Source organism: Molothrus aeneus, chromosome 2 (genome assembly GCF_037042795.1).
Source record: "Molothrus aeneus isolate 106 chromosome 2, BPBGC_Maene_1.0, whole genome shotgun sequence".
Classification (NCBI taxonomy): Eukaryota; Metazoa; Chordata; class Aves; order Passeriformes; family Icteridae; genus Molothrus; species Molothrus aeneus.
The window spans coordinates 61,733,419-61,753,511 of NC_089647.1; the positions used below are offsets into that span (position 1 = coordinate 61,733,419).

Sequence of the window (20,093 nt, forward strand, 5' to 3'; positions counted from 1 at the left end):
GCGAATCAAAGAAAAATTGAGGAGGGGCCCCAGCTCCTGCCCAATCACCCAACGCCCAGGAGAGAAGAATCTAGAAGAAAGGGATGGGCCGCTGGGTGACAGACAAGGGCCTGGGGTGGGGAGAACTTGGATACATTGCGGGACCATGGCAACCTAGGTGGAGCAAATGGATTGACAGGAAACTGCCCAAGGCAGGGACAAACCACCGCCGCTCAGGGCAGGGGAGAACCGGGATGAACCAAAAACAGAACACCACATCTCCCCCTTTTTTGTTTAAAAAGAAGAGGAGAGGGGTGGGACAACAAAACTTTTGGGCAACAAACTTAGTCTCTTAGAGAAACGGCTTCGGGATCAATTTCTCTGGAGGCGTCAGGGTCTTCAGGATCAGAATTTGCATCTGATCGAAAAGACGTGTCTTCCCACGAGTTCTCTTCAGGGAAATTGATGGACTGAAGATGGAGGACTTCCGGTGAGTGGGCTAACTTAAAGATGAGTCTCTGGACGCAGCCCCAAAGGATTGCTCCCGAAATTAAAATAACGATTAAAGTGAAACACACATAAACAACGGATTTCAAAACAGACACGACCCAGCCCGACAATCCCCACCCTGAAAACAGGTCCCCCAGCCAGTCTGCAGTTTGTTGTTTGATGTTTGAAATTAGTCCATGCATCTTGTCGATGGCGACTCTCGCATCTTCGGCTCGAGAGGACAAGTTCATGCAGCAAAGGCCCTCAAATTCTTCGCACTTATGGTTGTGGAGCAGCAACAGAAAATCTATTGCTGCCCTATTTTGCAAAGTCGCCTGCCGAGTCATTTTCTCATCATATAGGAGGTCTGAAAGGGCGGCTGAAGTAAAGTTGGCTTGCTTCTCCACCCAACACTCTAGGCGGGCCAATTCGCCTAGAGATTTTGCGATAGACACCCACGGCAAAAAGATGGTGAGTGCTACGATTTTTGGCTTAGCCCAATGTTCAATGACTGAGTCACAGTCAGGATCAAGATCTTTTAGGTCTCTTTTCGCGCGGGCCGAATCAGAGGTCGAATTCAGGCTGTGACTCTTGTTTCTCCAATCATAAATTTGGGTGATGTTGGGGGTCAACAGCGACAGCCGACCAAATGCGCAAGGGCCTCCTATGTGGTGAGAGGGGATGCCTGCCCAAGCTCGGTCTCCGCAAATGAAAAAAATGCTCCTGGGGAGGGCCAACGGCTTCCCGCCCGGGGTGGAGGAGAGTGGAACTTTAATGGGTCTCTTGCACCACCGGGCGGCCTGATACCTGGGGTCGGATGGGTTCAGGACCGTATACCCTTTCTCCCCGGGACGGGGGGTAAACCGAAACTGGATACAGACGGGAGCAACTGCGGAACCGAGCAAATGGAGCTCCTGGGGTTCGGAGTCTAAAGGAACAAGACCTCGGACTCCGTCTCTCCAGGCACTCCAAAAAGTTGCGATGGCGTCGCGGGTGGTGGACAACGAAAAAGCGTAATTAAAGGGAGGGGGTAATTCCGAAGGGGGGAGAGGGATCCCCACAAGGCAGGACGACATCGGGTCCTTTGCTGCGCCGGTGTCCAGGCAGATGTGATCTTGCTCTAGGGCCTCCGCAAGAGTGCGCCAGACATTCGCTTTGGGCTGGGGGACGATCCACGCGTAGGTGACGAACTGCGCGGACCATAAGGTGGTTGCAAGCAGGAGAAGGTGATTTCGGGTCCGGCTCATGTCTGCAAAAGAACTAAAAACACAGGAAGTCAGGCACAACAAGAGGTTAAAAGCAAGGGGATTCTGGGTCAAACAGGTAACGTATCTCAGGAAGGATGACAAGGGGGTCAGGGGGTCTCTTCTTCCGCCTCCAATGCGCCACCTGGACTTGCTCGACTGTTGTCTTGTGTTTCGCCCCCTTTGGTACGTAAGGCCGTACCCATTTGGAGGGGACCCACTTGGGGCCTGAGGGAGTAGAAACACAGGCGTATCCCCTCCCCCAGGTCACAAGGTTGAAGGGCCCCTCTGTCTTCCAGGTCTCCGGATCCTTGATAAGGACCGGAGGCCTGGATTCAGGCTGCAGCTGGTTGTGTTTTCCAAAGTGCCTTACCATCGGAGGATTTAGGTTCTCGAACGAGCAGTTCAGGAAGTTGAGGGTGAACATTGCTCGTGCGAGACGGATGTGGGGGGGCTCAACCTTCATTGCCACTTTCTGATGTTCAAGAACTTTTTTCAGGCTCTGGTGGGCCCTCTCCACCATGGCTTGGCCTGTCGGGGAATAGGGGATGCCGGTCTTATGCTCTATTCCCCATTGCTGCAGGAACTGGCGCAATTCCTTGGACGTGTACGCTGGCCCATTGTCAGTTTTAATGAGTTTGGGGATGCCCAGGACGGCGAATGCTTGAAGCAAGTGCTTCTCACAATCCGCCGCCCTCTCACCTGTGTGGGCGGAGGCGTAGATAGCACCGGAAAAGGTATCAATCGAAACATGCACAAAGCTCAACCGGCCGAAGGCGGGGATGTGTGTGACATCCATTTGCCACACCTCACAACTTGACAGACCACGAGGGTTTGTCCCCAGGCCCATAGATGGCATCTGGTGGGACTGACACTGGGGACATGTTGCCACAATCGCTCTGGCCTGTTCGCGGGTGAGGTGGAACTGGCGAACCAGGCCAGGAGCGTTCTGGTGGAACCGCTGGTGGCTAAGTTTGGCCTGCCCGAAAAGATCAGGGAGCGGGGCTACTTGAACAGGAGAGGCAAGAGCGTCTGCACGCCTATTGCCCTCCGCAATGTACCCCGGCAAATCTGTGTGGGACCGGACATGCATCACGTAAAAGGGTTGCTCTCGGTGGGAGACTAGAGTGACAAGTTTCGAGAGCAACTCGAAAAGTCGGATGTTTGAGACATCTTGGAGGATGGCACCTTCTGCTCTGGATACTACACCAGCAACATACGCCGAATCTGTGACCAGATTAAAAGGCTCGGAAAACCTCTCAAACGCCCTGACGACTGCATCCAACTCAGCTACCTGTGGTGAGCCTTCAACCACTATAATGTCTGCCTCCCACTGCTGAGTTTGAGGATCCCGCCAAGTCATCACTGACTTGTGGGATGCTCCGGATGCGTCTGTAAAAACTGTCAAGGCGTCAAGGGGAACTCTGCTTTGAACTGACTTGATTGTTAATGTAAATTCTTGATTGAACAATTTGTGGGCCGGCCGATTAACTGAAATTTGGCCGGTGTAGCTATCCAGGGCTAATTGAAGCATTTCATTAGTTTCCAAAACGTTCTCAAACATCCTCATTTTGAGGTGGCCCGAATCAAATTTTATAGGGACGTGAATGCATTCCAGGTCCACACCTGCCAGCTCCCTGATCCGTGATCTTGCCTTCCGGATCAGGTCCGCCACCAGCTCAAGTGGCTGTGTCATTCTTTTGGACCTGTGATGGCTGAGGAACACCCACTCTATTATCAGGAGGGGGTCCCCCGAGCCCTGGTCCTTGCTCTTTTTGATGTTACTGTCCCATTGAAAGAGCAGCCCATGGAGGTGTGGCAATTTCCCCAACACTATGAATCGAAAGGGCAGGCCCGGTTGGTAACGATGGGCCTGCCTGGCCGCAATTGAACTTTGAATCTTTTCCAGCGCTGCCTGGGCCTCCGGGGTAAGGGTCCTGGGAGAACAGAGCTCCTCTCCCCCTTTCAATAAATTGAAAAGGGGGGCTAGGTCTTCGGTGGGGATGCCTAGCCAAGGCCTTACCCAATTTAATGACCCGCACAGCTGATGGACATCAGCCAAACTCTTGATATTTGTCTTAATTGCCAATTTTTGAGGAACAATGGTCCTCTTTGTGATCTCGAGGCCAAGGTACTTCCAAGGCGGCATCCGTTGAATTTTGTCTTGCGCCAATTCAAACCCTGCAGCAACCAACGCATTGGTTGTCAGGTCAAGAGCATGGGCTAGCAAGTCATCGGTTGGCGCACAAATCAGAATGTCATCCATATAATGATGAATGACGACGTTTTCCACCGCTGCACGGATCGGGGACAGCAGGGAAGCGACATACCACTGGCAGATCACAGGGCTGCATTTCATGCCCTGCGGAAGAACTGTCCAGTGGTAGCGCTTGCCTGGGGCTTCACGGTTGATGGAGGGAACCGTGAAGGCAAAACGTGGCGCGTCTTCCGGGTGTAGGGGAATTTGAAAGAAACAGTCTTTAATATCAACGATGGCCAGATTCCAATTTTGGGGGAGCATTGTTGGGGAGGGCATCCCTGGTTGAAGAGACCCCATATCTTTATGATGGCATTGATTTGCCGGAGGTCGTGCAAGAGTCGCCACTTATCTTTGTTTGGCTTTTTGATAACAAAAACAGGGGAGTTCCAGGGCGACATGGACTCCACCAAATGGCCTTTACGCACTTGTTCTTGCACGAGCTCATTGAGCGCCGCTAATTTTTGTTTATTGAGTGGCCACTGCGCCACCTGAACTGGTGTATCAGAAAGCCAATTCAGTTTCCAGGTGGGGCGCTCACCAGTGGCCGCCGCCCGAAAAACCTGGGGAGCCGCAGGTAGGTCAATTCTGGCTCCCCACTGGGCTAAAAGGTCTCTTCCCCACAGGGGCTCTGTGTAATCTAAGACAAATGGACGGACTGAGGCCAATTGTCCGTCAGGCCCCGTAATTTGTACAATGCCCTTTGATTGTTTCGCTAATTGAAGACTCCCTACACCTCGGATCTGCCCAGGAGCGTTTTGCAGATCCCAATGTGACGGCCACTCCCGAGAGGGAATGACCGTGACATCTGCTCCTGTGTCTAGCAGGCCGCACATTGCGACTCTCTCTCCTCTTTTAGAAAGTTGACACATTATTTTCGGCTTCTCCCGCCCGAGGGCTTGAGCCCAGGCCACCGAGTACTGCTGTGATGACTCAGGCTGACCGCTTGATGAAGATGCTGTACTCGGGCTCAGCTCTGACACTCGGATGGCCTGTGCGATGACTTGCCCTTTGGGCATGAAAAGAGGAGGGCTGACACAGTGCAGCAGGAGTGAAAACTGCTCCGAGCCTGCCGATAACAGACCCGGAACAATTTCCACTCCCGGTGGAGTCGTCTTTGTGTCTCCGAGTACGATATACTTGCAGCGCACCCGCTCCCAATCCTCCGGGCACTCCGGAAGTACAGCAACCTGATGAAAATCGGCGGAACGAAGATGGAGTGGCTCCGCGAGCTGCAGCCTGCAGGAGGAAACACAAGACAAGGTAGTTAATTCTGTCTGAGTTGGGTGAAAAGTCGAGTCCGGTGATGATGGAGGCTGACTTCCTTCATTCTCCCCTTCTCCCCTAGGTGTTATGGTGCCAGGGTCTGCCTCTTTATTTTTGTCCTGGCGCAGGGGGGCACTGCGCTGCAAAATTAGTTTTTTTGAGGCGGCCTTTCTGGGGCCCCTTGCTGTGCCTTCTTGAATTCGTAAAACTGTTTCCTCAGTGGACACTGAGGCATCCAGTGCCCAACCTTGCCGCACAGATGGCAAGGTGCAGCTGTTTGGTTGGGAGCAGAGGCTGATGGTGGAGAGGGCCCCTTGAGGGCAGGACAACAGTCGGCAGGTGGAGTGGTCTCTTCAGCGGCAGCAGCGACGTGACGGGGAGGCGTCTTTTGGCGGTGGATGACGGCGGGAGGCGCTCCAGCGGGTGATGGAACTAAAACTTTTTTCCCACACACCTCCAGCATTTCACGTAGCGTGGGAGACGGCTCCAGGGGAAGGCTGTTGATGGCCTCGCGGCAGGCCGTGTTCGCGTTTAGAAACGCTACTTGCTTTAATAGTTCGGCCCGCACACTTTCGCCTTCTACTTGGCTGTTGATCGATTTCCGGAGTCGTTCAACAAACTCTAAGAATGGTTCTTCCGCGCCCTGAAACACTTGAGAGTATGGGATCTGAGGCGCTGCCGCCCGCAACCCCAGGAACGCTTTCTCTGCTGCTCGAGCAGACTGCTGCAGTGCCTCTAAGGGGATGGCCCTCACTTGGGAGTAGCCATCTGCCCAGTTCCCGGTCCCTAGAAGATGGTCTACTGAGAACACTTCTCCCGATGTGCTAAGGCCGGAGCTCGGGCTGTCCCATAGGGACGGGAGCACCTTCAGGACTTCTTTTCTCCATGCTCCCTCCCAAAGCACTTGCTCGGTGGGATTGAGGAGACAGGAGAAAACTCTGCGAAGATCGGCCGGTGTTACTGCCGACTCCGACAGAGCTGCCTGAAGGAGTCCCCGAAAATATTCAGAGTCCCGCCCGAACTCTTTCTGGGCCTTGCACAGCTCCTTCATAGAGGAGTGGGAGAAGGGGACCCACTGCGCCAGCGTCGCACCCTCCCCCACAGGATGGAAAGCGACCGGGGCGGCCGACGGGACAACAGCCGGCTCCGTTCTCCGGCATCCCACGCCTCCTCCCCCCCCCCCCACGGAACCGTGGGAAACGGAAGGGGAGGCGTGGGAACCGGAAGTGGGAGAGGAGGAGGCGTGGCGTGGGAACTGGGTGGGAGGATCTACAACAGACTGCACGCCCCCTTGGGAGGAGCTTGCCGACTCCATAAGGAAGGCAGGAGGCGGAGGGAGGAGAGGAGAAGGGGGAGGAGTTGAGGGAGGAGACGGAGGCGGAGGAAGGGGAGGGGAAGAAGAGGGAAGGGCGGGAGCAGGGAAGGGAGATTTATGGGAAGAAGAAAGGGGGCTTCCCGCCACAACCAGGCGGTCTCCGCCATCTTGTGGCTTAGAGGAGCCATTTTGATGGGGAGACTGACAACGAACTTTGGACTTAACAGGGGTAGTGGGGGTAGGAGCGGAGGGTACTGGGTTAGGCTCCCCAGGAGACTGGCCAGGTCTTCTGGGGCGAGGGGTCCGAGCTGGGGGGGAGCCCAGGGAATGGTGGACACCTGGCGCGGGGCTGGCGCGGGCTGCTCTCCCCCGGGACTCGGAGCGGGAAAGAGGGTTGCGGGAACGAGGGACAGGGGCAGAGGGACAGGGAGAACCGGGGCAGAACTGGGGATCCGGTGGCTGCCTTTTAGAATCAAATTTAGATTTTTGAGCAGACATTAAAAGAGAAATCCAATATAAGTGTCTCTCCAGCGAACGCTCCCCGGTCTGGATACCCCTTAGTAATTTAGATTGTACTCTCTTTAGAAAACTGGGGTCCAGAACCGAGGCTGGAGAAACGTCTGGAAAACTGGAGGTCAGCCACCGAATTAAGCATTTTATTTCTTTCTTATTAACTTTAGACTTCCCTCCCCCCAGGGATCCCACAACTTGGTAATAAATCCCTTTTTGAGTTGCGGACAGTTTAGCACCCATCCCGCGAAAATGGAAATTGGGGAAATCCGCAACTCAACTCAACCCAAATACTGCAGGGAAAGTTAAAGAAACCGAAATGAAAAGAGAAAAAGGGGAACCCAACCCGGCCCTTGCTCTAGGAAGAGAAGGAAAGAAAAGACGAAGAAAAGAGCAAGGTGGTGATGCCGCAAACGGCCCCAAGAAACTCACCCTGCCGGTGGGTCCAATGAAAGCTGCAGTACAGGGGAGGTCTCACGCGCAGGACAGTTCCTTGAGGTGCTGCAAGGAGGTGCTGTCCTTATCCCCCAGGAGCACCGCTCCTCTAAAACGAGGGCGTGCTGCACTAAGGGGCGGCTTGTCGCCCAGCAGGAAATTTATAATCCAAATTCGCAAGGCAGCAGGCTCCGGTCCCAGCCGACAGCTCTCCAGGGGGACTCCCCGGGTGACTCCTCGAAGCTGTGCTGGAACGGCGGCGTCCTATGGCTGCCCCACGTTGGGCGCCAAGCCTGCGGCTGCGCGGATGGCTGGAGTCCCGGCACTCCACAGCCCAGCTCGCAGTCCAGGTGCTTGCCCGACTCTGGGTCAGGTCCGCACCTGTGGGTCCGCAGTCCACGGGAGGGCGAAAGCCACGAATGCGCGCGAGAAGAAAGGGAGGACTCAGGTAGCCGAGGGAAGTCAGATTTATTCGTCTGACAAGGCGGGTGCAGGACGGGGAGGGATAACCTGGGAGTGCCTGAGCTACCCGAGCCACAGAAAACTGGAGTGCAACAACTTATAAAGACAGGGGGCGGGTAGGGGAGTACACTTACAGCAACGAATAGGAACATCAATACTTAGATACATAATACAAGTGACAGGTTGAACCAGCGAATCAAAGAAAAATTGAGGAGGGGCCCCAGCTCCTGCCCAATCACCCAACGCCCAGGAGAGAAGAATCTAGAAGAAAGGGATGGGCCGCTGGGTGACAGACAAGGGCCTGGGGTGGGGAGAACTTGGATACATTGCGGGACCATGGCAACCTAGGTGGAGCAAATGGATTGACAGGAAACTGCCCAAGGCAGGGACAAACCACCGCCGCTCAGGGCAGGGGAGAACCGGGATGAACCAAAAACAGAACACCACAATATGTGGAGAAGTCTAAGATATTTCAGTAAAAACCTTCTTATGACAGAAAAAGCTGTTTTCACTTATGATAAGAATTAAAGTGTATACCATGGCAACTTGTAGAATGTTTAGAATATGTATTTTTCACAAAAAAAGAGAAGCTTTTAAATAAGAGGAGACATTAAACATGAATTTTACTGTCTTTTTGCTAAAGTATTACATTCCAAATCTCCATTGTCATGCTATGTTTGGATTTTTTTAATTAGCAAACAGTCTGGGCAATGTTGGGGACAACCTGATCATGTATGTAAAATGACCGATTTCTGTTGTCTTGGGCTTGGAGATGGGGAAAGTTGACTGTGGGGAGCAACTTCTAGCTTGTCTTTGTCTGGGAAGTCACATGGTGCAGCTGCCACCTTGATTTTGTCCCAGGAGCCATGGGGAACTAAGTCAAGGTGGTGAACAACTTTATTGTGTGCAAAGCACCTTCTGGTTTTGTATACTTTTTTATTAATATTGCTGCTGTTCCGTGCATTTCTCATTCCATTGCTCTTTGCTTTCAGTAAATTGTCCTCTCAGCCCATAGTCTCCACTCTTTGTTCACTCTTGCACAGGACCTGGGGGGAGTTGAGTGGCTTATTTGGAGTTTAATTCCCAGCTGGTGTTAAACCACCACATGCTATAGTGCACTGTGCTCTGGAGACAGTATATATGCAGAGATGCCTTGTGATGTGGGCATGATTGTACATGACTTTGAAACGACTAATACATCACAAATCTGCTGTGTGCAATTGTTGTAGGGCCTTGTTTCAAAGCAGAAAGCAAGAAACCAAGATGGTAAATAACACTTTTAGTGGTGAAAACACTATATTTTTAAATTAAAAGGTCATTTTTTTACAATCTACAAAAATCTACCAAAATATCTCCTCCTGTCAAAGAAGCAGTCAGTGTAATAAAAAAGAGATAAGCTGAATATAATGACCTTATTTAGGTTGTGGAGGATAAGGGTACAAACGCATAAGCAAAAAGAATCATTATGTTTAACGCTTTCACATTTTGTCACAATAAATGCTAAGGAAATATAGAACAATTACACTCTAAGAAAGGGAACAGAGCCATATCTTTTGAAGTGCTGAAAACACAATTGGGTGAAACATTTGCAGATTTGTTTAAAAAATACTAAAGTAGTCTGTCTGACTATAAAATCTAGTAGGATTTCTAAATTTTCTTTTCTATTATGCAGTCATTGGTGCACATATAGTACTCTAAACAAGGCAAAAATGCAACACAGAGAAAAGCAAAAAGCTCCTTTGGAGAGAAACATGATGGCTATATTATGTATGAAACTCTATTCCAGTATTTATAAAATAGCACCTTTTGATCTGCTATTATACTCTAGCTTTTCTTTGAGTTCAGTTAAAATAGATTAAAACTAGAATAGGATATAATGTAAATTGTTCTAAATAGTTTAATTAAACATGTTTTCTCTTAATACTGAGTAGTTTCTAAGTGATAAAAGAGACTGCAGAATACCATTAAAATAGGATCCAGGGAAGTTATGTTTTCTTGTCTTTATTTATTCAGATGTGTCTTATATTCACAGGTAAATTTTGTGTGCAAATTTTGATGTTCATTCCAAGTCCATTTAAGATTTCAGAATAATCAAGTTTTTTTGTGTAATTACAGAACCACATACAACACCAGTCTGCTGAGCATTAACAAAACTGATTATTTTGACATTGTTTCCCTTCTAAATGTTGACTGTGTGAAATAGGTTTTCCTGGCCATCTGCAGACAGTGTTTATTCTGTAAATTGGAAATATATTTTACAAATTTACTTTTAGGAAATGTATTAAGGTATTCCACTACAATTATTTAAGACAAAAATAGTTCTTATTAGGATGCATATTTTACTCTGGTTCATACACTTAGGACAGAAACTGGAGCAGATTTTGAGGCAGAAAGACAGATTTTGTCACAATAAGGACAAATGATAATTCCAATTTTTATAATTCAGCAGTCTCCTCTTTAGAGTCTGAAAATTTTCTACTGCTTATCTTTTCCCTGTTTTTCATTAGGAAAATGATAATACTTTTGTTTATTATGTCAAGAATATTATTTTTCCTTCCATATATTCCTGAAACTTTATCATAATTTATTACTAGTTTTTCTTCCCATAAGACTTTATCGCCTATATGGAAACTGCTGATTTTAGAGACATAACTAAAAGGAAAATGTCATGATACATTTATTCTTTACTTCCAATTAATCTATAAAATTTAAGTAAAAGGGGCAGTGAGGAAAGAATACAAATCTTTGTCAGAGTATGTCACAAAGCTGAAAGCAAGTTTGCAATTCATATGCTTGAAAGGAATATTAGACCATCTTTAAAAATTACTCCATACAACACTACTTTTGTGTTACTTACCAGTAGAGATTTCAAAATCTTATTCAGTTTATGTCAGGTTATTTCTATTTTCAGGTAAAAGTCTGGTTACACTAAAATGGTTCAGCATAAAAGAAAAAAAAAAGTAGGACCTTCACTCCTATTCTTGAAAAGTATTCTGTGCTCCCTGATGTACAGTCTTGATGTTTTTTGTGCTAGAATAATGAAGACATTTTGTGTTGCCTTTTTTTTTAACCCCAGTTATTTTGTCATGTAATTACATGTGAATAAAAATATAATTCAATCGGTTTGTGCTAGCTATGCTTTGACAAGGCAAAGAAATGCTATTTTATTTAATTTCTGTTCCCTGCAGAATTTAACAGAATTTAGGTGGCTAGCAGCTAGGTCTAGATAGACTTTGTATAGGCTTAGTACTTTAAGACACTTGACTCAAGTAGTATTCTCAGACTGCGCTTCTAACAAACAATTGTGGTCCATAAAAAACCTGGCATAAAAGTTAATTTTTTTTTCAAAATCAAAAAATCAGGAGCACCAACTTTTGGCAGGGTTTTTTTTCACATGTAGTTAGAACATCCCGTACAAATGTTTATATGTGCAGAAACATACAACTATCATAGAAAGTGACTTCTAGCTTCAAATCCTAGGGGTTCCTTCCTTTGTTCAGAAAGACCACTTAGAATCCATTGTTTTCCAGGTTGTTTCCTGGGTTTTCTTATCTTCTTCCCACTCAAATATTTGCAACAATAAAGCTGTGAAATTATTTTTCTGGGAATAGAGGAAGCATCCTCTCCAGAAAGAATGGATCTGTTGTCATGGCAACAGATAGGGAGGGATTTCAGGAAAACTCTGTGCAAGAGGCTCCCACTGAATTTCTCCTTCATGTCAATAACGTATTGGACTGAAGTCTCTGGGAAAGATCATAAAACAGGTCAATAAAAGGACAACTGAAAGACATAATTTAAAATAGAATAAGGAGGTCTGTGCTATCAATTTATTGTTTTGGTTAATCTTCTTTAGCTGTAGGCTAACTTTATTTGTGTACTTATTATATGATTATTTTCATAATTCTCAGTTTTTCTTAGCTCTAGGCTGCCTATGTATTATAAAAATGCCTACCAAATACCTGTACACATTGCTCAACTGACTGATTTAAAATTGCTAATTTTAAATGGCTAGTAATGAAAGATTTTTCTGCCTGCTTGAAATACTCAGTGACGCAATGAAAAATATTTCTGCATAAAATCTAAAATGGCTTCTGGCGTGAATTTATACTTAGATTTGGTGCTGGAAGAGAAAAAGAAAAGAATAAGTTTTGTTGACTTAATTTCTGTGGATAATTCAGTGTTACTGGCACCAGCAACTCACTAAGAAAGATATTGTCCCAGCAATTCTCTATAAATAATTTATAAAGCCATACTTAGCAGTATGGCTTTTTAAAAATGGTCCTTGCAAAAAAGTTGAATTGCATCATTAAACAGAATCATTGAGAATGGTCAGGGTGCTTTTTAAGCAGAGAGTTTTCAGGGAGTGCAGAATAAAGCAGTTAATCTGCAAAACTCTCTTAAATCATTGCCTTAGAAAGGTCATGAGCACATAAGTATGATTTAAACATGCTTTTCTAACACCTAGAAGAATTACTATTCTACAGTAGCCTATGCATTACATCCATGCAAGGAAATTATTTTCTGGGTAGACTGACGTCAAATAAAGACATTAAAGAGAGGTCCAATCTGATTTTACAACCAAAATTAAAGAGCAGCTGCAACAAAACCCTTTCATTTAAAATACAAATTGGTACAGTACAAGATCTGATTTAGTTTTACAGAAAGCAGTTTTTACAGTAACTAATAAAACAAAAACTGTTCTTCATGAGGGGAAAAAAAGGAAAATCCAGCATTAGTTTTCAGGGAGAGACAGTGAGTTCAGAATGCAAATTAACACCATAAGGTCCATCCAAAAGTAGCTACCCTCAAATCTGCTGTAGGCAGAACACATTAGAAGTGCACTCGCAAAAGGATGATAGCATTTTAATTAATGGAGAACACTTGTGGGCCATTAATTGTTGCTAAAAATTAGGCAAGCTAATTGATCCAGTACAGGTGCATGTAATTGAGAGATATGCCTAAGATTCACAGTTAATTTATTCTGGGAATTTTGCAGATACAGTGAAAATTTAGTTCACAGAAGTCTCTAAAAGGAAAATGGGTAAAAGACAATAACACTAGTTGAAAGAGAAAAAAAACAGTTTGACTAGGAAGAATAAAACTAGGAAGAAGGTATGTAGCAAGTTCTGTTATACAACACCATGCAAACTAGAAATAATCTTTCTTATTTATTTTAATAATTCACGCATAATCTAATTTAGGGATACTGAACTACAAAAATTGTGTGGTGGAACCTTGGGGATTCAGCTAAATACCTCCATAATTTAAAGAATACTAGGATAGGGATACATAATGTATCATTAGCAATTTTAAAATACATTTCCAATTTAAACTTCTTGGCAGTCAATAATATTTTTTTTAGGAAATAAAAAATATATGTTCCCTGGTGATTTTTCCTTTCGTAACTGTTTTCTTTTGTTATGTGTTTCATGATTATACTTTTTTAAAAAGATACAAAAGAGTTTCAAAATTAATGATTTGATTTTAGGTTTCTAAACAGATACCTGCGCTTTTAAAGTCATCAATTCTGCACTTGTTGATTTTATTGTTAGGCATTTCCACTGGATTCCTTCTCACCAGCAGTTCTTTTCTTTAGTAGTTACTTACAGAGAGAGAGTCTATGATTAGGAATTCTTTCTCTCCCCCACACAGGACTAGAATCTAGTGCTTTTATGCAATATCTAAGGAAACTACTTACAGTATGTTGCAGAGATGAACCTTTATTTATTTTGGCAAATGTTTGTTTTCAAAATAAAATCTGTAGGCTCCTATGTGGTAAAACAGGAACTTTAAACTGCATGAAGAAACATCACAATAGTCAGTGCTTGAACTAGGCAACATAAAATGCCAGGAGAGGTGTACATATTAAGCCCCGCAGTTTGGAGGGCTTAGGCTTAGAGCTTAGATTCCCAGAGTTAGTTAAGCCTTTAACTTCAGCAGGGATCAATGCAAGAGAGGGACCTAAATTCTGCAAGGCTTCAAGTATCAACTCTTTTGAAAGATGACTTTCATGTAAGACCATCAGTGCAAGTAATCAGGTCCAGCAGTTAAAACCATTCAGCTGCTATCAACCTCTTTACAAGAAAAAATAACTGATAGCAAGCTCACCTACAAAGATCCCAGAGCCTGATGGTCATATGCAAAGAGAGGTTATAGAATCAGGCTGAGAGGTAAAAAAGGAAAACACAGGAATTAAACATTACTTCAAATTATACTGATATCTAACACTTGGAGAAGTGAGGGGCAGCCCTTTTCACATGGTAGGAGGTGTTTTTTTCCCTGAGAAATAATCTTATAAACTGCACTTAAAAGCCATGGAAAGGAGGATACAAGGTTGAGGATTTTCCAGTTCTTACTGGATGGCAACCAGTAAATAAACTGATGAGGAAGAAAAAAAAAAAGACAATTCTTTACACCAGTGTAGAACAAATGTAGAAATAAAGGCATGTAACACCCTCAAACATAAAATTTAGTATGGCTCTGAGCTATAACAGCAAGCTCTCACATCTTCAAAGAAAACTTTCTCTTTTTCTGTTTATTTTCCTGGAAGTTAATTTACTATCCTTATGATACAATTTTGATCAACATGCACTATTTTACACTGCTCTTGGAGTATTCTGAAAGCAGCTTTAAAATTGTGCCAGACCTTTCTCCAGCTTTTCTCTGTTCCTTAGCTCCAGGCACCCCTGTGATGAGAGTGCCTTTAATTAGTTCCCTACTTAGCAAGTAATATTTTATTTGATTCTGTTCTGTGACACTGTCTTCTTAATTGAATAACAATGCAAGACACTTAACTAAGATCATATTAAATCAGAGCTAAATTTTTGTTGTGCATGTATCATTGCTGCAGTAAGCTCAGCTTTTCTCAATACCTGCAAGTGTTTGTGCTCTTTGTCCATATTATAACTGTCCTGGGGTATACTGAGGTAAAACCGAATATATCCTATCCCTTGTTTCTTTCCATATGTACCTTGCTTTCCTCAGAAATTTAAGAAGATAAAATGGAAGCAAACCAGTAAAAGGCTCCTTATATATACAATAGCTTATCTAGTTGCAAGCACAAAAACTTTGCTGCAAAACAAGGGTATACATCCTCTCTTGTGCTGTTAAATATATCATTAGTAGTGGTTTTAAATTTAGGTATAAAATGTTGTCTCAGTATGATGCTGATATAATATCTGAGGCCTTTTTATTTACTTAACAAAATAATCAGAACAGTATGCATGTTACTAGGATTTACTCTAATGTATGGTTTTAAGATTGAGTTTTTGGTACTATTTCTGGTGAGTAAACTTTTCTTTGCTGTTTCATCCTGCTGACTTTCTCTGGTATAATCTCTATATGAAACCATCTGTTGCTGGGAGAAGCAAGCTATTGATGAAAATTTCAAGAAAATCCCTATGCCATTCGCAATGCCTCATAACCCTCAAAGGCATGTGCAGCTCACAATATATAAAAATAACAAACAGAATGCATTTTCTGAAGTATTTCTCCTTGTTTTTTTTTTAAATTTTCTCCTAGTTTCTTTAAAATAAGAGATACATAGTGGGTAAAATCTTAATGTAGAAGGTATGTCTCCATGGGCTACCAAGATGTAGAAGCCATAAAATTTTAGAAGTACTTTTTCTTTCTTGAGCTCTATTCTATTTTTGATGTATTGCAAGTGCTTTTTGCACTGTTAATGATAATTCAGAATGATATAGGGCATTAGCTCTACTTTTGTTATGATTGAGAACACCTCTCTGTTTAAAGGTCAACGATTCTGAGTGCTCTGAAATTTGCATGTTTACTCAGATTCCTCTAAAACTTTCATCACTTGATTTAGTTGCAGGAAAGAGTTGGCAATCAGATTTGGAGTCATTGAGGTAAAAGTCCTTATGATATAGTGCTCTGAAAAAATTGCTTTCAGTCCTTGTGTTCTATCAGTAATCTTCTAATGAATGCATTGGGCTCAAAGATCACATGACAGCTGATCTCAGATACTCAGAGTTCATCTCCAATAAGGATGCTACTTAGCATCCCTCAAGAAAAAGTAGTATCACAGTAATTTCTGTAGTAATAGTTATATTTGCCAGATCAGCGCATGTCAAACAAGCATACCCAAGACAGATGGCTATGTATTTAAGAAGACAGCCTTCAGAGAATTCCTGGCAATTCAGTTTCCTATGTTTTGGGCAGTGGAATGGATGTTTTGCTGCTGCCATAAATCCTGAACTCAAGTACTATCTATCAATACTCAAGTACCGTATCTATCTATGGAGTCTCTAGCGGCTGTGGCAGTGGGATTCATCTAAGCAATGTTTAAATCTTGCAATCCTGTCATAGTTTTGTCAGTGTTTGTGCAGTAAATTAAATCCTTCAAACTAGATGGTTGGTCACTGCCTGGATGTCAGACAAGGATCTTTAAAATGGCATTGTTAGCTGGTTCATTGAGACTCTCAAAACCACTATTTTGCTGAATTATGATACCTGGTTGGTCAGTGCAATCCAGCACTTGCAATGACCTATTGCTATATATTATCTAAAATTATTTTTAAAATATCTTCTTTCTACCTTACCTGCCTACAAGACTGTCTGATACAATCATATCTACATCTTTGGAGACAGTTTCTACTTTTCCTGAAGACTATTCTTGTTTCTGAAAAGAGCTCATCTTTCTATGGAGGTCAGCTTTGCAAGCCTGGGGATTCTCTGCAATGGCCAGATAAAACTTGCAGAATGCTAATTAACACATGTAAGCATATAGATTAGCCTATGTACATCCAGAACTGCCCAGGGAAATATACTAAACACTCAGAAGTTCCCAAATGGAAAGTTCCTGTAACAATTAGTAAAACATCAACTTGTGAAAATGGTTGGAAATTCAATCAATAACCATTTTTTAGCATCTGTGTTAGTCTTTGTTAACAAGATCCCCCACAAGAGAGAGACTGGGGGGAAATCTGGAGCAATAGGACAGGGTTAAGGTTTTGAACTAAAAGAGGGTGGAGTCAGATGAGATACAAGTAAGGCATTCCAGGCCCCATCCCTGGAAACATTCAGGTCAGGCTGGGCAGAGCTCTGAGAAACTTGATCTAGTTGAAGATTTTCTTGCTTGTTGCAGATGATTTGGTTGAGATGGCCTTTAAAGACCCCTTCCAATGCAGACCTTTCCATGATTCTATGCTACTAAGATGTATACTTGGCAGAGGAGGATCAGGTCAGGGAATACTTAAGCAAACTGGACATCTATAAATCCATGGGCCCTGATGGGATGAATGCTTATAAATTGGCAGATGTTCCAAAATATTCCAGGTGGCCTCATCTTTGGAACATAAATCAAGAGTGAGTATTTCAAACCAATGGAAATGTAGCAAAAGTAAAAAGAGATATAATTAAAAAAATATTTTCTCTTAACATTTCCTCATAACATTTTCTCTTTTACATACTCCCACCTCCTCTTTTATATATGAAAGAAACAGAGGAATGAAACTGTACTATTTACCAAGAGGATGTAAGTTACTTCTCCAAACAGGCTGAACCAGCACAGGGAATGTCATCGTTCATACTGAAAGAGTGTCGGAGAAACAGAGTTACCTCAAGTAGTCTCAGAATTATAATATTTTAAAATTATAATAAAAAAATCAATCCAAAGGTACCATTGCTTCCTCACTGTTTAAGATATTTTATGCATATTTGGAGACATAATTTTTGTTGTCCTGGTCAGGAATGGTAGGCGATATAAGATTATGTGATAAATCACTATGAAAATGTGTTACAGGTGACAGCTATATAGAGCAAAAGAGAAACACATCTCTTTTGCTAGTGAACATCCGGATTTTAAGGTACTTACACAAAATACCGAGCTGTACAATAAGGAATAGTTGTCTCAATACCACAAGTATATTCACAGCAAGCCACAAGCTTTCATCTTCTAAGATCTCGCTGCACAATTCACAGTAACCGCTACCGTGTACTGCAAAGTGCTTGTCGTGCAGATAAATATTCTGCTGTTTCTTTTGGAGCTAAGATTTCAACTGAGCTTCAACATGAGACACTTTTTTCCCATTATCTAGCTTTTTCTGCACTATTTCAAATTAAATAGGATATGTTTTTGTGTAAATTTACAACACCAAAGAGGCTAGCACATAGTACTTTAAATATGATCCATACACAGGATTTCTAAATGCTAAATAGATATAGATGAAAATTATATAGATGGGCTAGGAGGAAAGAACAGCATCTTAAAAATCCCTAAAATGTAGCAAAGATATGAGTACAATATTTTATCGATATTTAAGTTTTATTAATATTTAAATTAATAAATTTACATTAAACATTCATGCAAAGCTACCTTGGATGGCATTCCTCTCACTTATCTTTAAGCAAAATTAGTGAGGTGTTTAGTGAAGCTGCTTACTGTGGACACCTCCATCACAGTCTCTTCTTGAAAGTGATTAATCTGGCCTATCATGGATATATAATTAGGTGTGAGAAGAAACATCCTCTGGGTATGTCTACATCTTTCTCCAAGGGGAGCTTTGGCTAGTTAGCTCACATACGAACATTTCTCTTTGAGGTATTTGGGGACGGTATAATAAATTCCACTAGACTGCATTCTGCATATATGATATCTGAACAGGAATGCATAAGCCTTTTTTTTTCCCCAATAATATCTTTCAACAGATACTGGCCATTTCTTTACAACTGTTTCTTCAAAACCATTTTATTTCTTTTTGTCCCCTTATTTCATTTTGTGCAACTTTTCACGACTATCCCAAAACATTTCATGACTTGGTATTTATGTCAAGAAAGTATTCCCAGAGGGGTATTCTGTTTAGGGGTTGTTTGATTAGCATGTAAAAGCAATCTCACCATCTTTTCAGTTGTTGAGTGTGTGTGTGTGTGATTTTTTTCTCACCTTTATTTCAACTTCTGTGTCATTTCAGTAGCAAAAGCTCAGAAATTTACCCACTGTTCTTGTAGTGGTTTCAAAAATGCTCACACAGATTATGATATACATTTCCTGTAGGTGCAGCCAAAGCTTAGGTGGTCTATTTGTGCCTTCTTATTACACTGCAAGTTCAATATCTAATTTACTGTGTACTATCTATTAACTTTGGATCTTTTTTTTTTAGCATTACAGCTTCCAAAGGCTTTCCCTCCCTTTGAATTGTATTTGAGAGTATTTTCTCCAAGATGTATTATCATACATCTTCTATTCTGAACCACATTTCTTTACTGCTCAGATGTCTCTAGATAATGCAGATAATGCATCTGCATTATCTTGTTCCTTTCATTCTTGCAAATGTGTGACCTAATGTGTGATCATACACATTTGAAATCAGGAGGTAAATTTAAGTAGAAATGTAAAAATGTCTTTGATTACATCTTCCTGTTGTCATGAATATAAAGCATCATATTGCAAGTTCATAGTGCATCCATATCCATGTCCACAGACTGAGCTGCTATTTTTTACTTAACTAAGTTTTTTTACTTTACATAGGTTCAGGTGTTAAACTGCCATTTTCTTTGGAGAAGATTTACAGTGATTAATTTAGTCAGTGATTTATATACAGAACACCTACAGTTTTGTATCTTAACTCTGATAAATTGAGATTGACCTAAATGACCTTTTTCAAAAGTAAGTATACCTGGGAAAAGAAAACATAAAGGTCTTCAAAGTTACAGATCAAATTCTCAAAAGATATGATTTTTTTTTGTAGTTAATTTCCTTGACTTCTTCAGTCAATGGCATTACTTTAATCCTAAAAAGGACGGACAAGAGTCAATTGTAATTTTGGTTTTGTGAAAAAAACGCCAGACTCACGAGGTAGCATCTCCAACAAAACTGTGGAGCAAAACTGGGGGATTTCAAAGATCCTAAAATATTAGGAGACTGCTCATGTACTGTCTCTTAATAATCACTTTCTGACAGAGGTACTAAGCCTTTTCTTACAAACAAAAGAGCCAGGATGGTTTTATGGTGAGTTATATCAAAGCATATACCATCTTTTCATCAATTAAAGAAAAAAAAATAAAACTGAGATTAAGAAAGAAAACAAATAGTCTTAACTATTACCGGGTTTACTTGTTTGCCAGGGTAAAGATATAATAATGTTCCTTTTCCTTCTCTTCTAGTTCTCATGCATTCCTT

At 42.9% G+C, this 20,093-nt stretch overlaps 1 protein-coding gene across 1 annotated transcript; it reads right to left on the reverse strand.

Moving 5' to 3' along the window:
- Positions 1-323: 323 nt before the first annotated feature.
- LOC136571399 (uncharacterized) lies at positions 324-5,193 on the reverse strand. Its single transcript, XM_066571776.1, has 2 exons — positions 5,121-5,193; positions 324-1,728 (listed from the first exon to the last, which is right to left on the reverse strand). The coding sequence occupies exon 2, from the start codon at positions 1,713-1,715 to the stop codon at positions 324-326; it is 1,392 nt and encodes a 463-aa protein (XP_066427873.1). The 5' UTR covers positions 1,716-1,728; positions 5,121-5,193.
- Between the last annotated feature and the right edge of the window lie 14,900 nt (positions 5,194-20,093).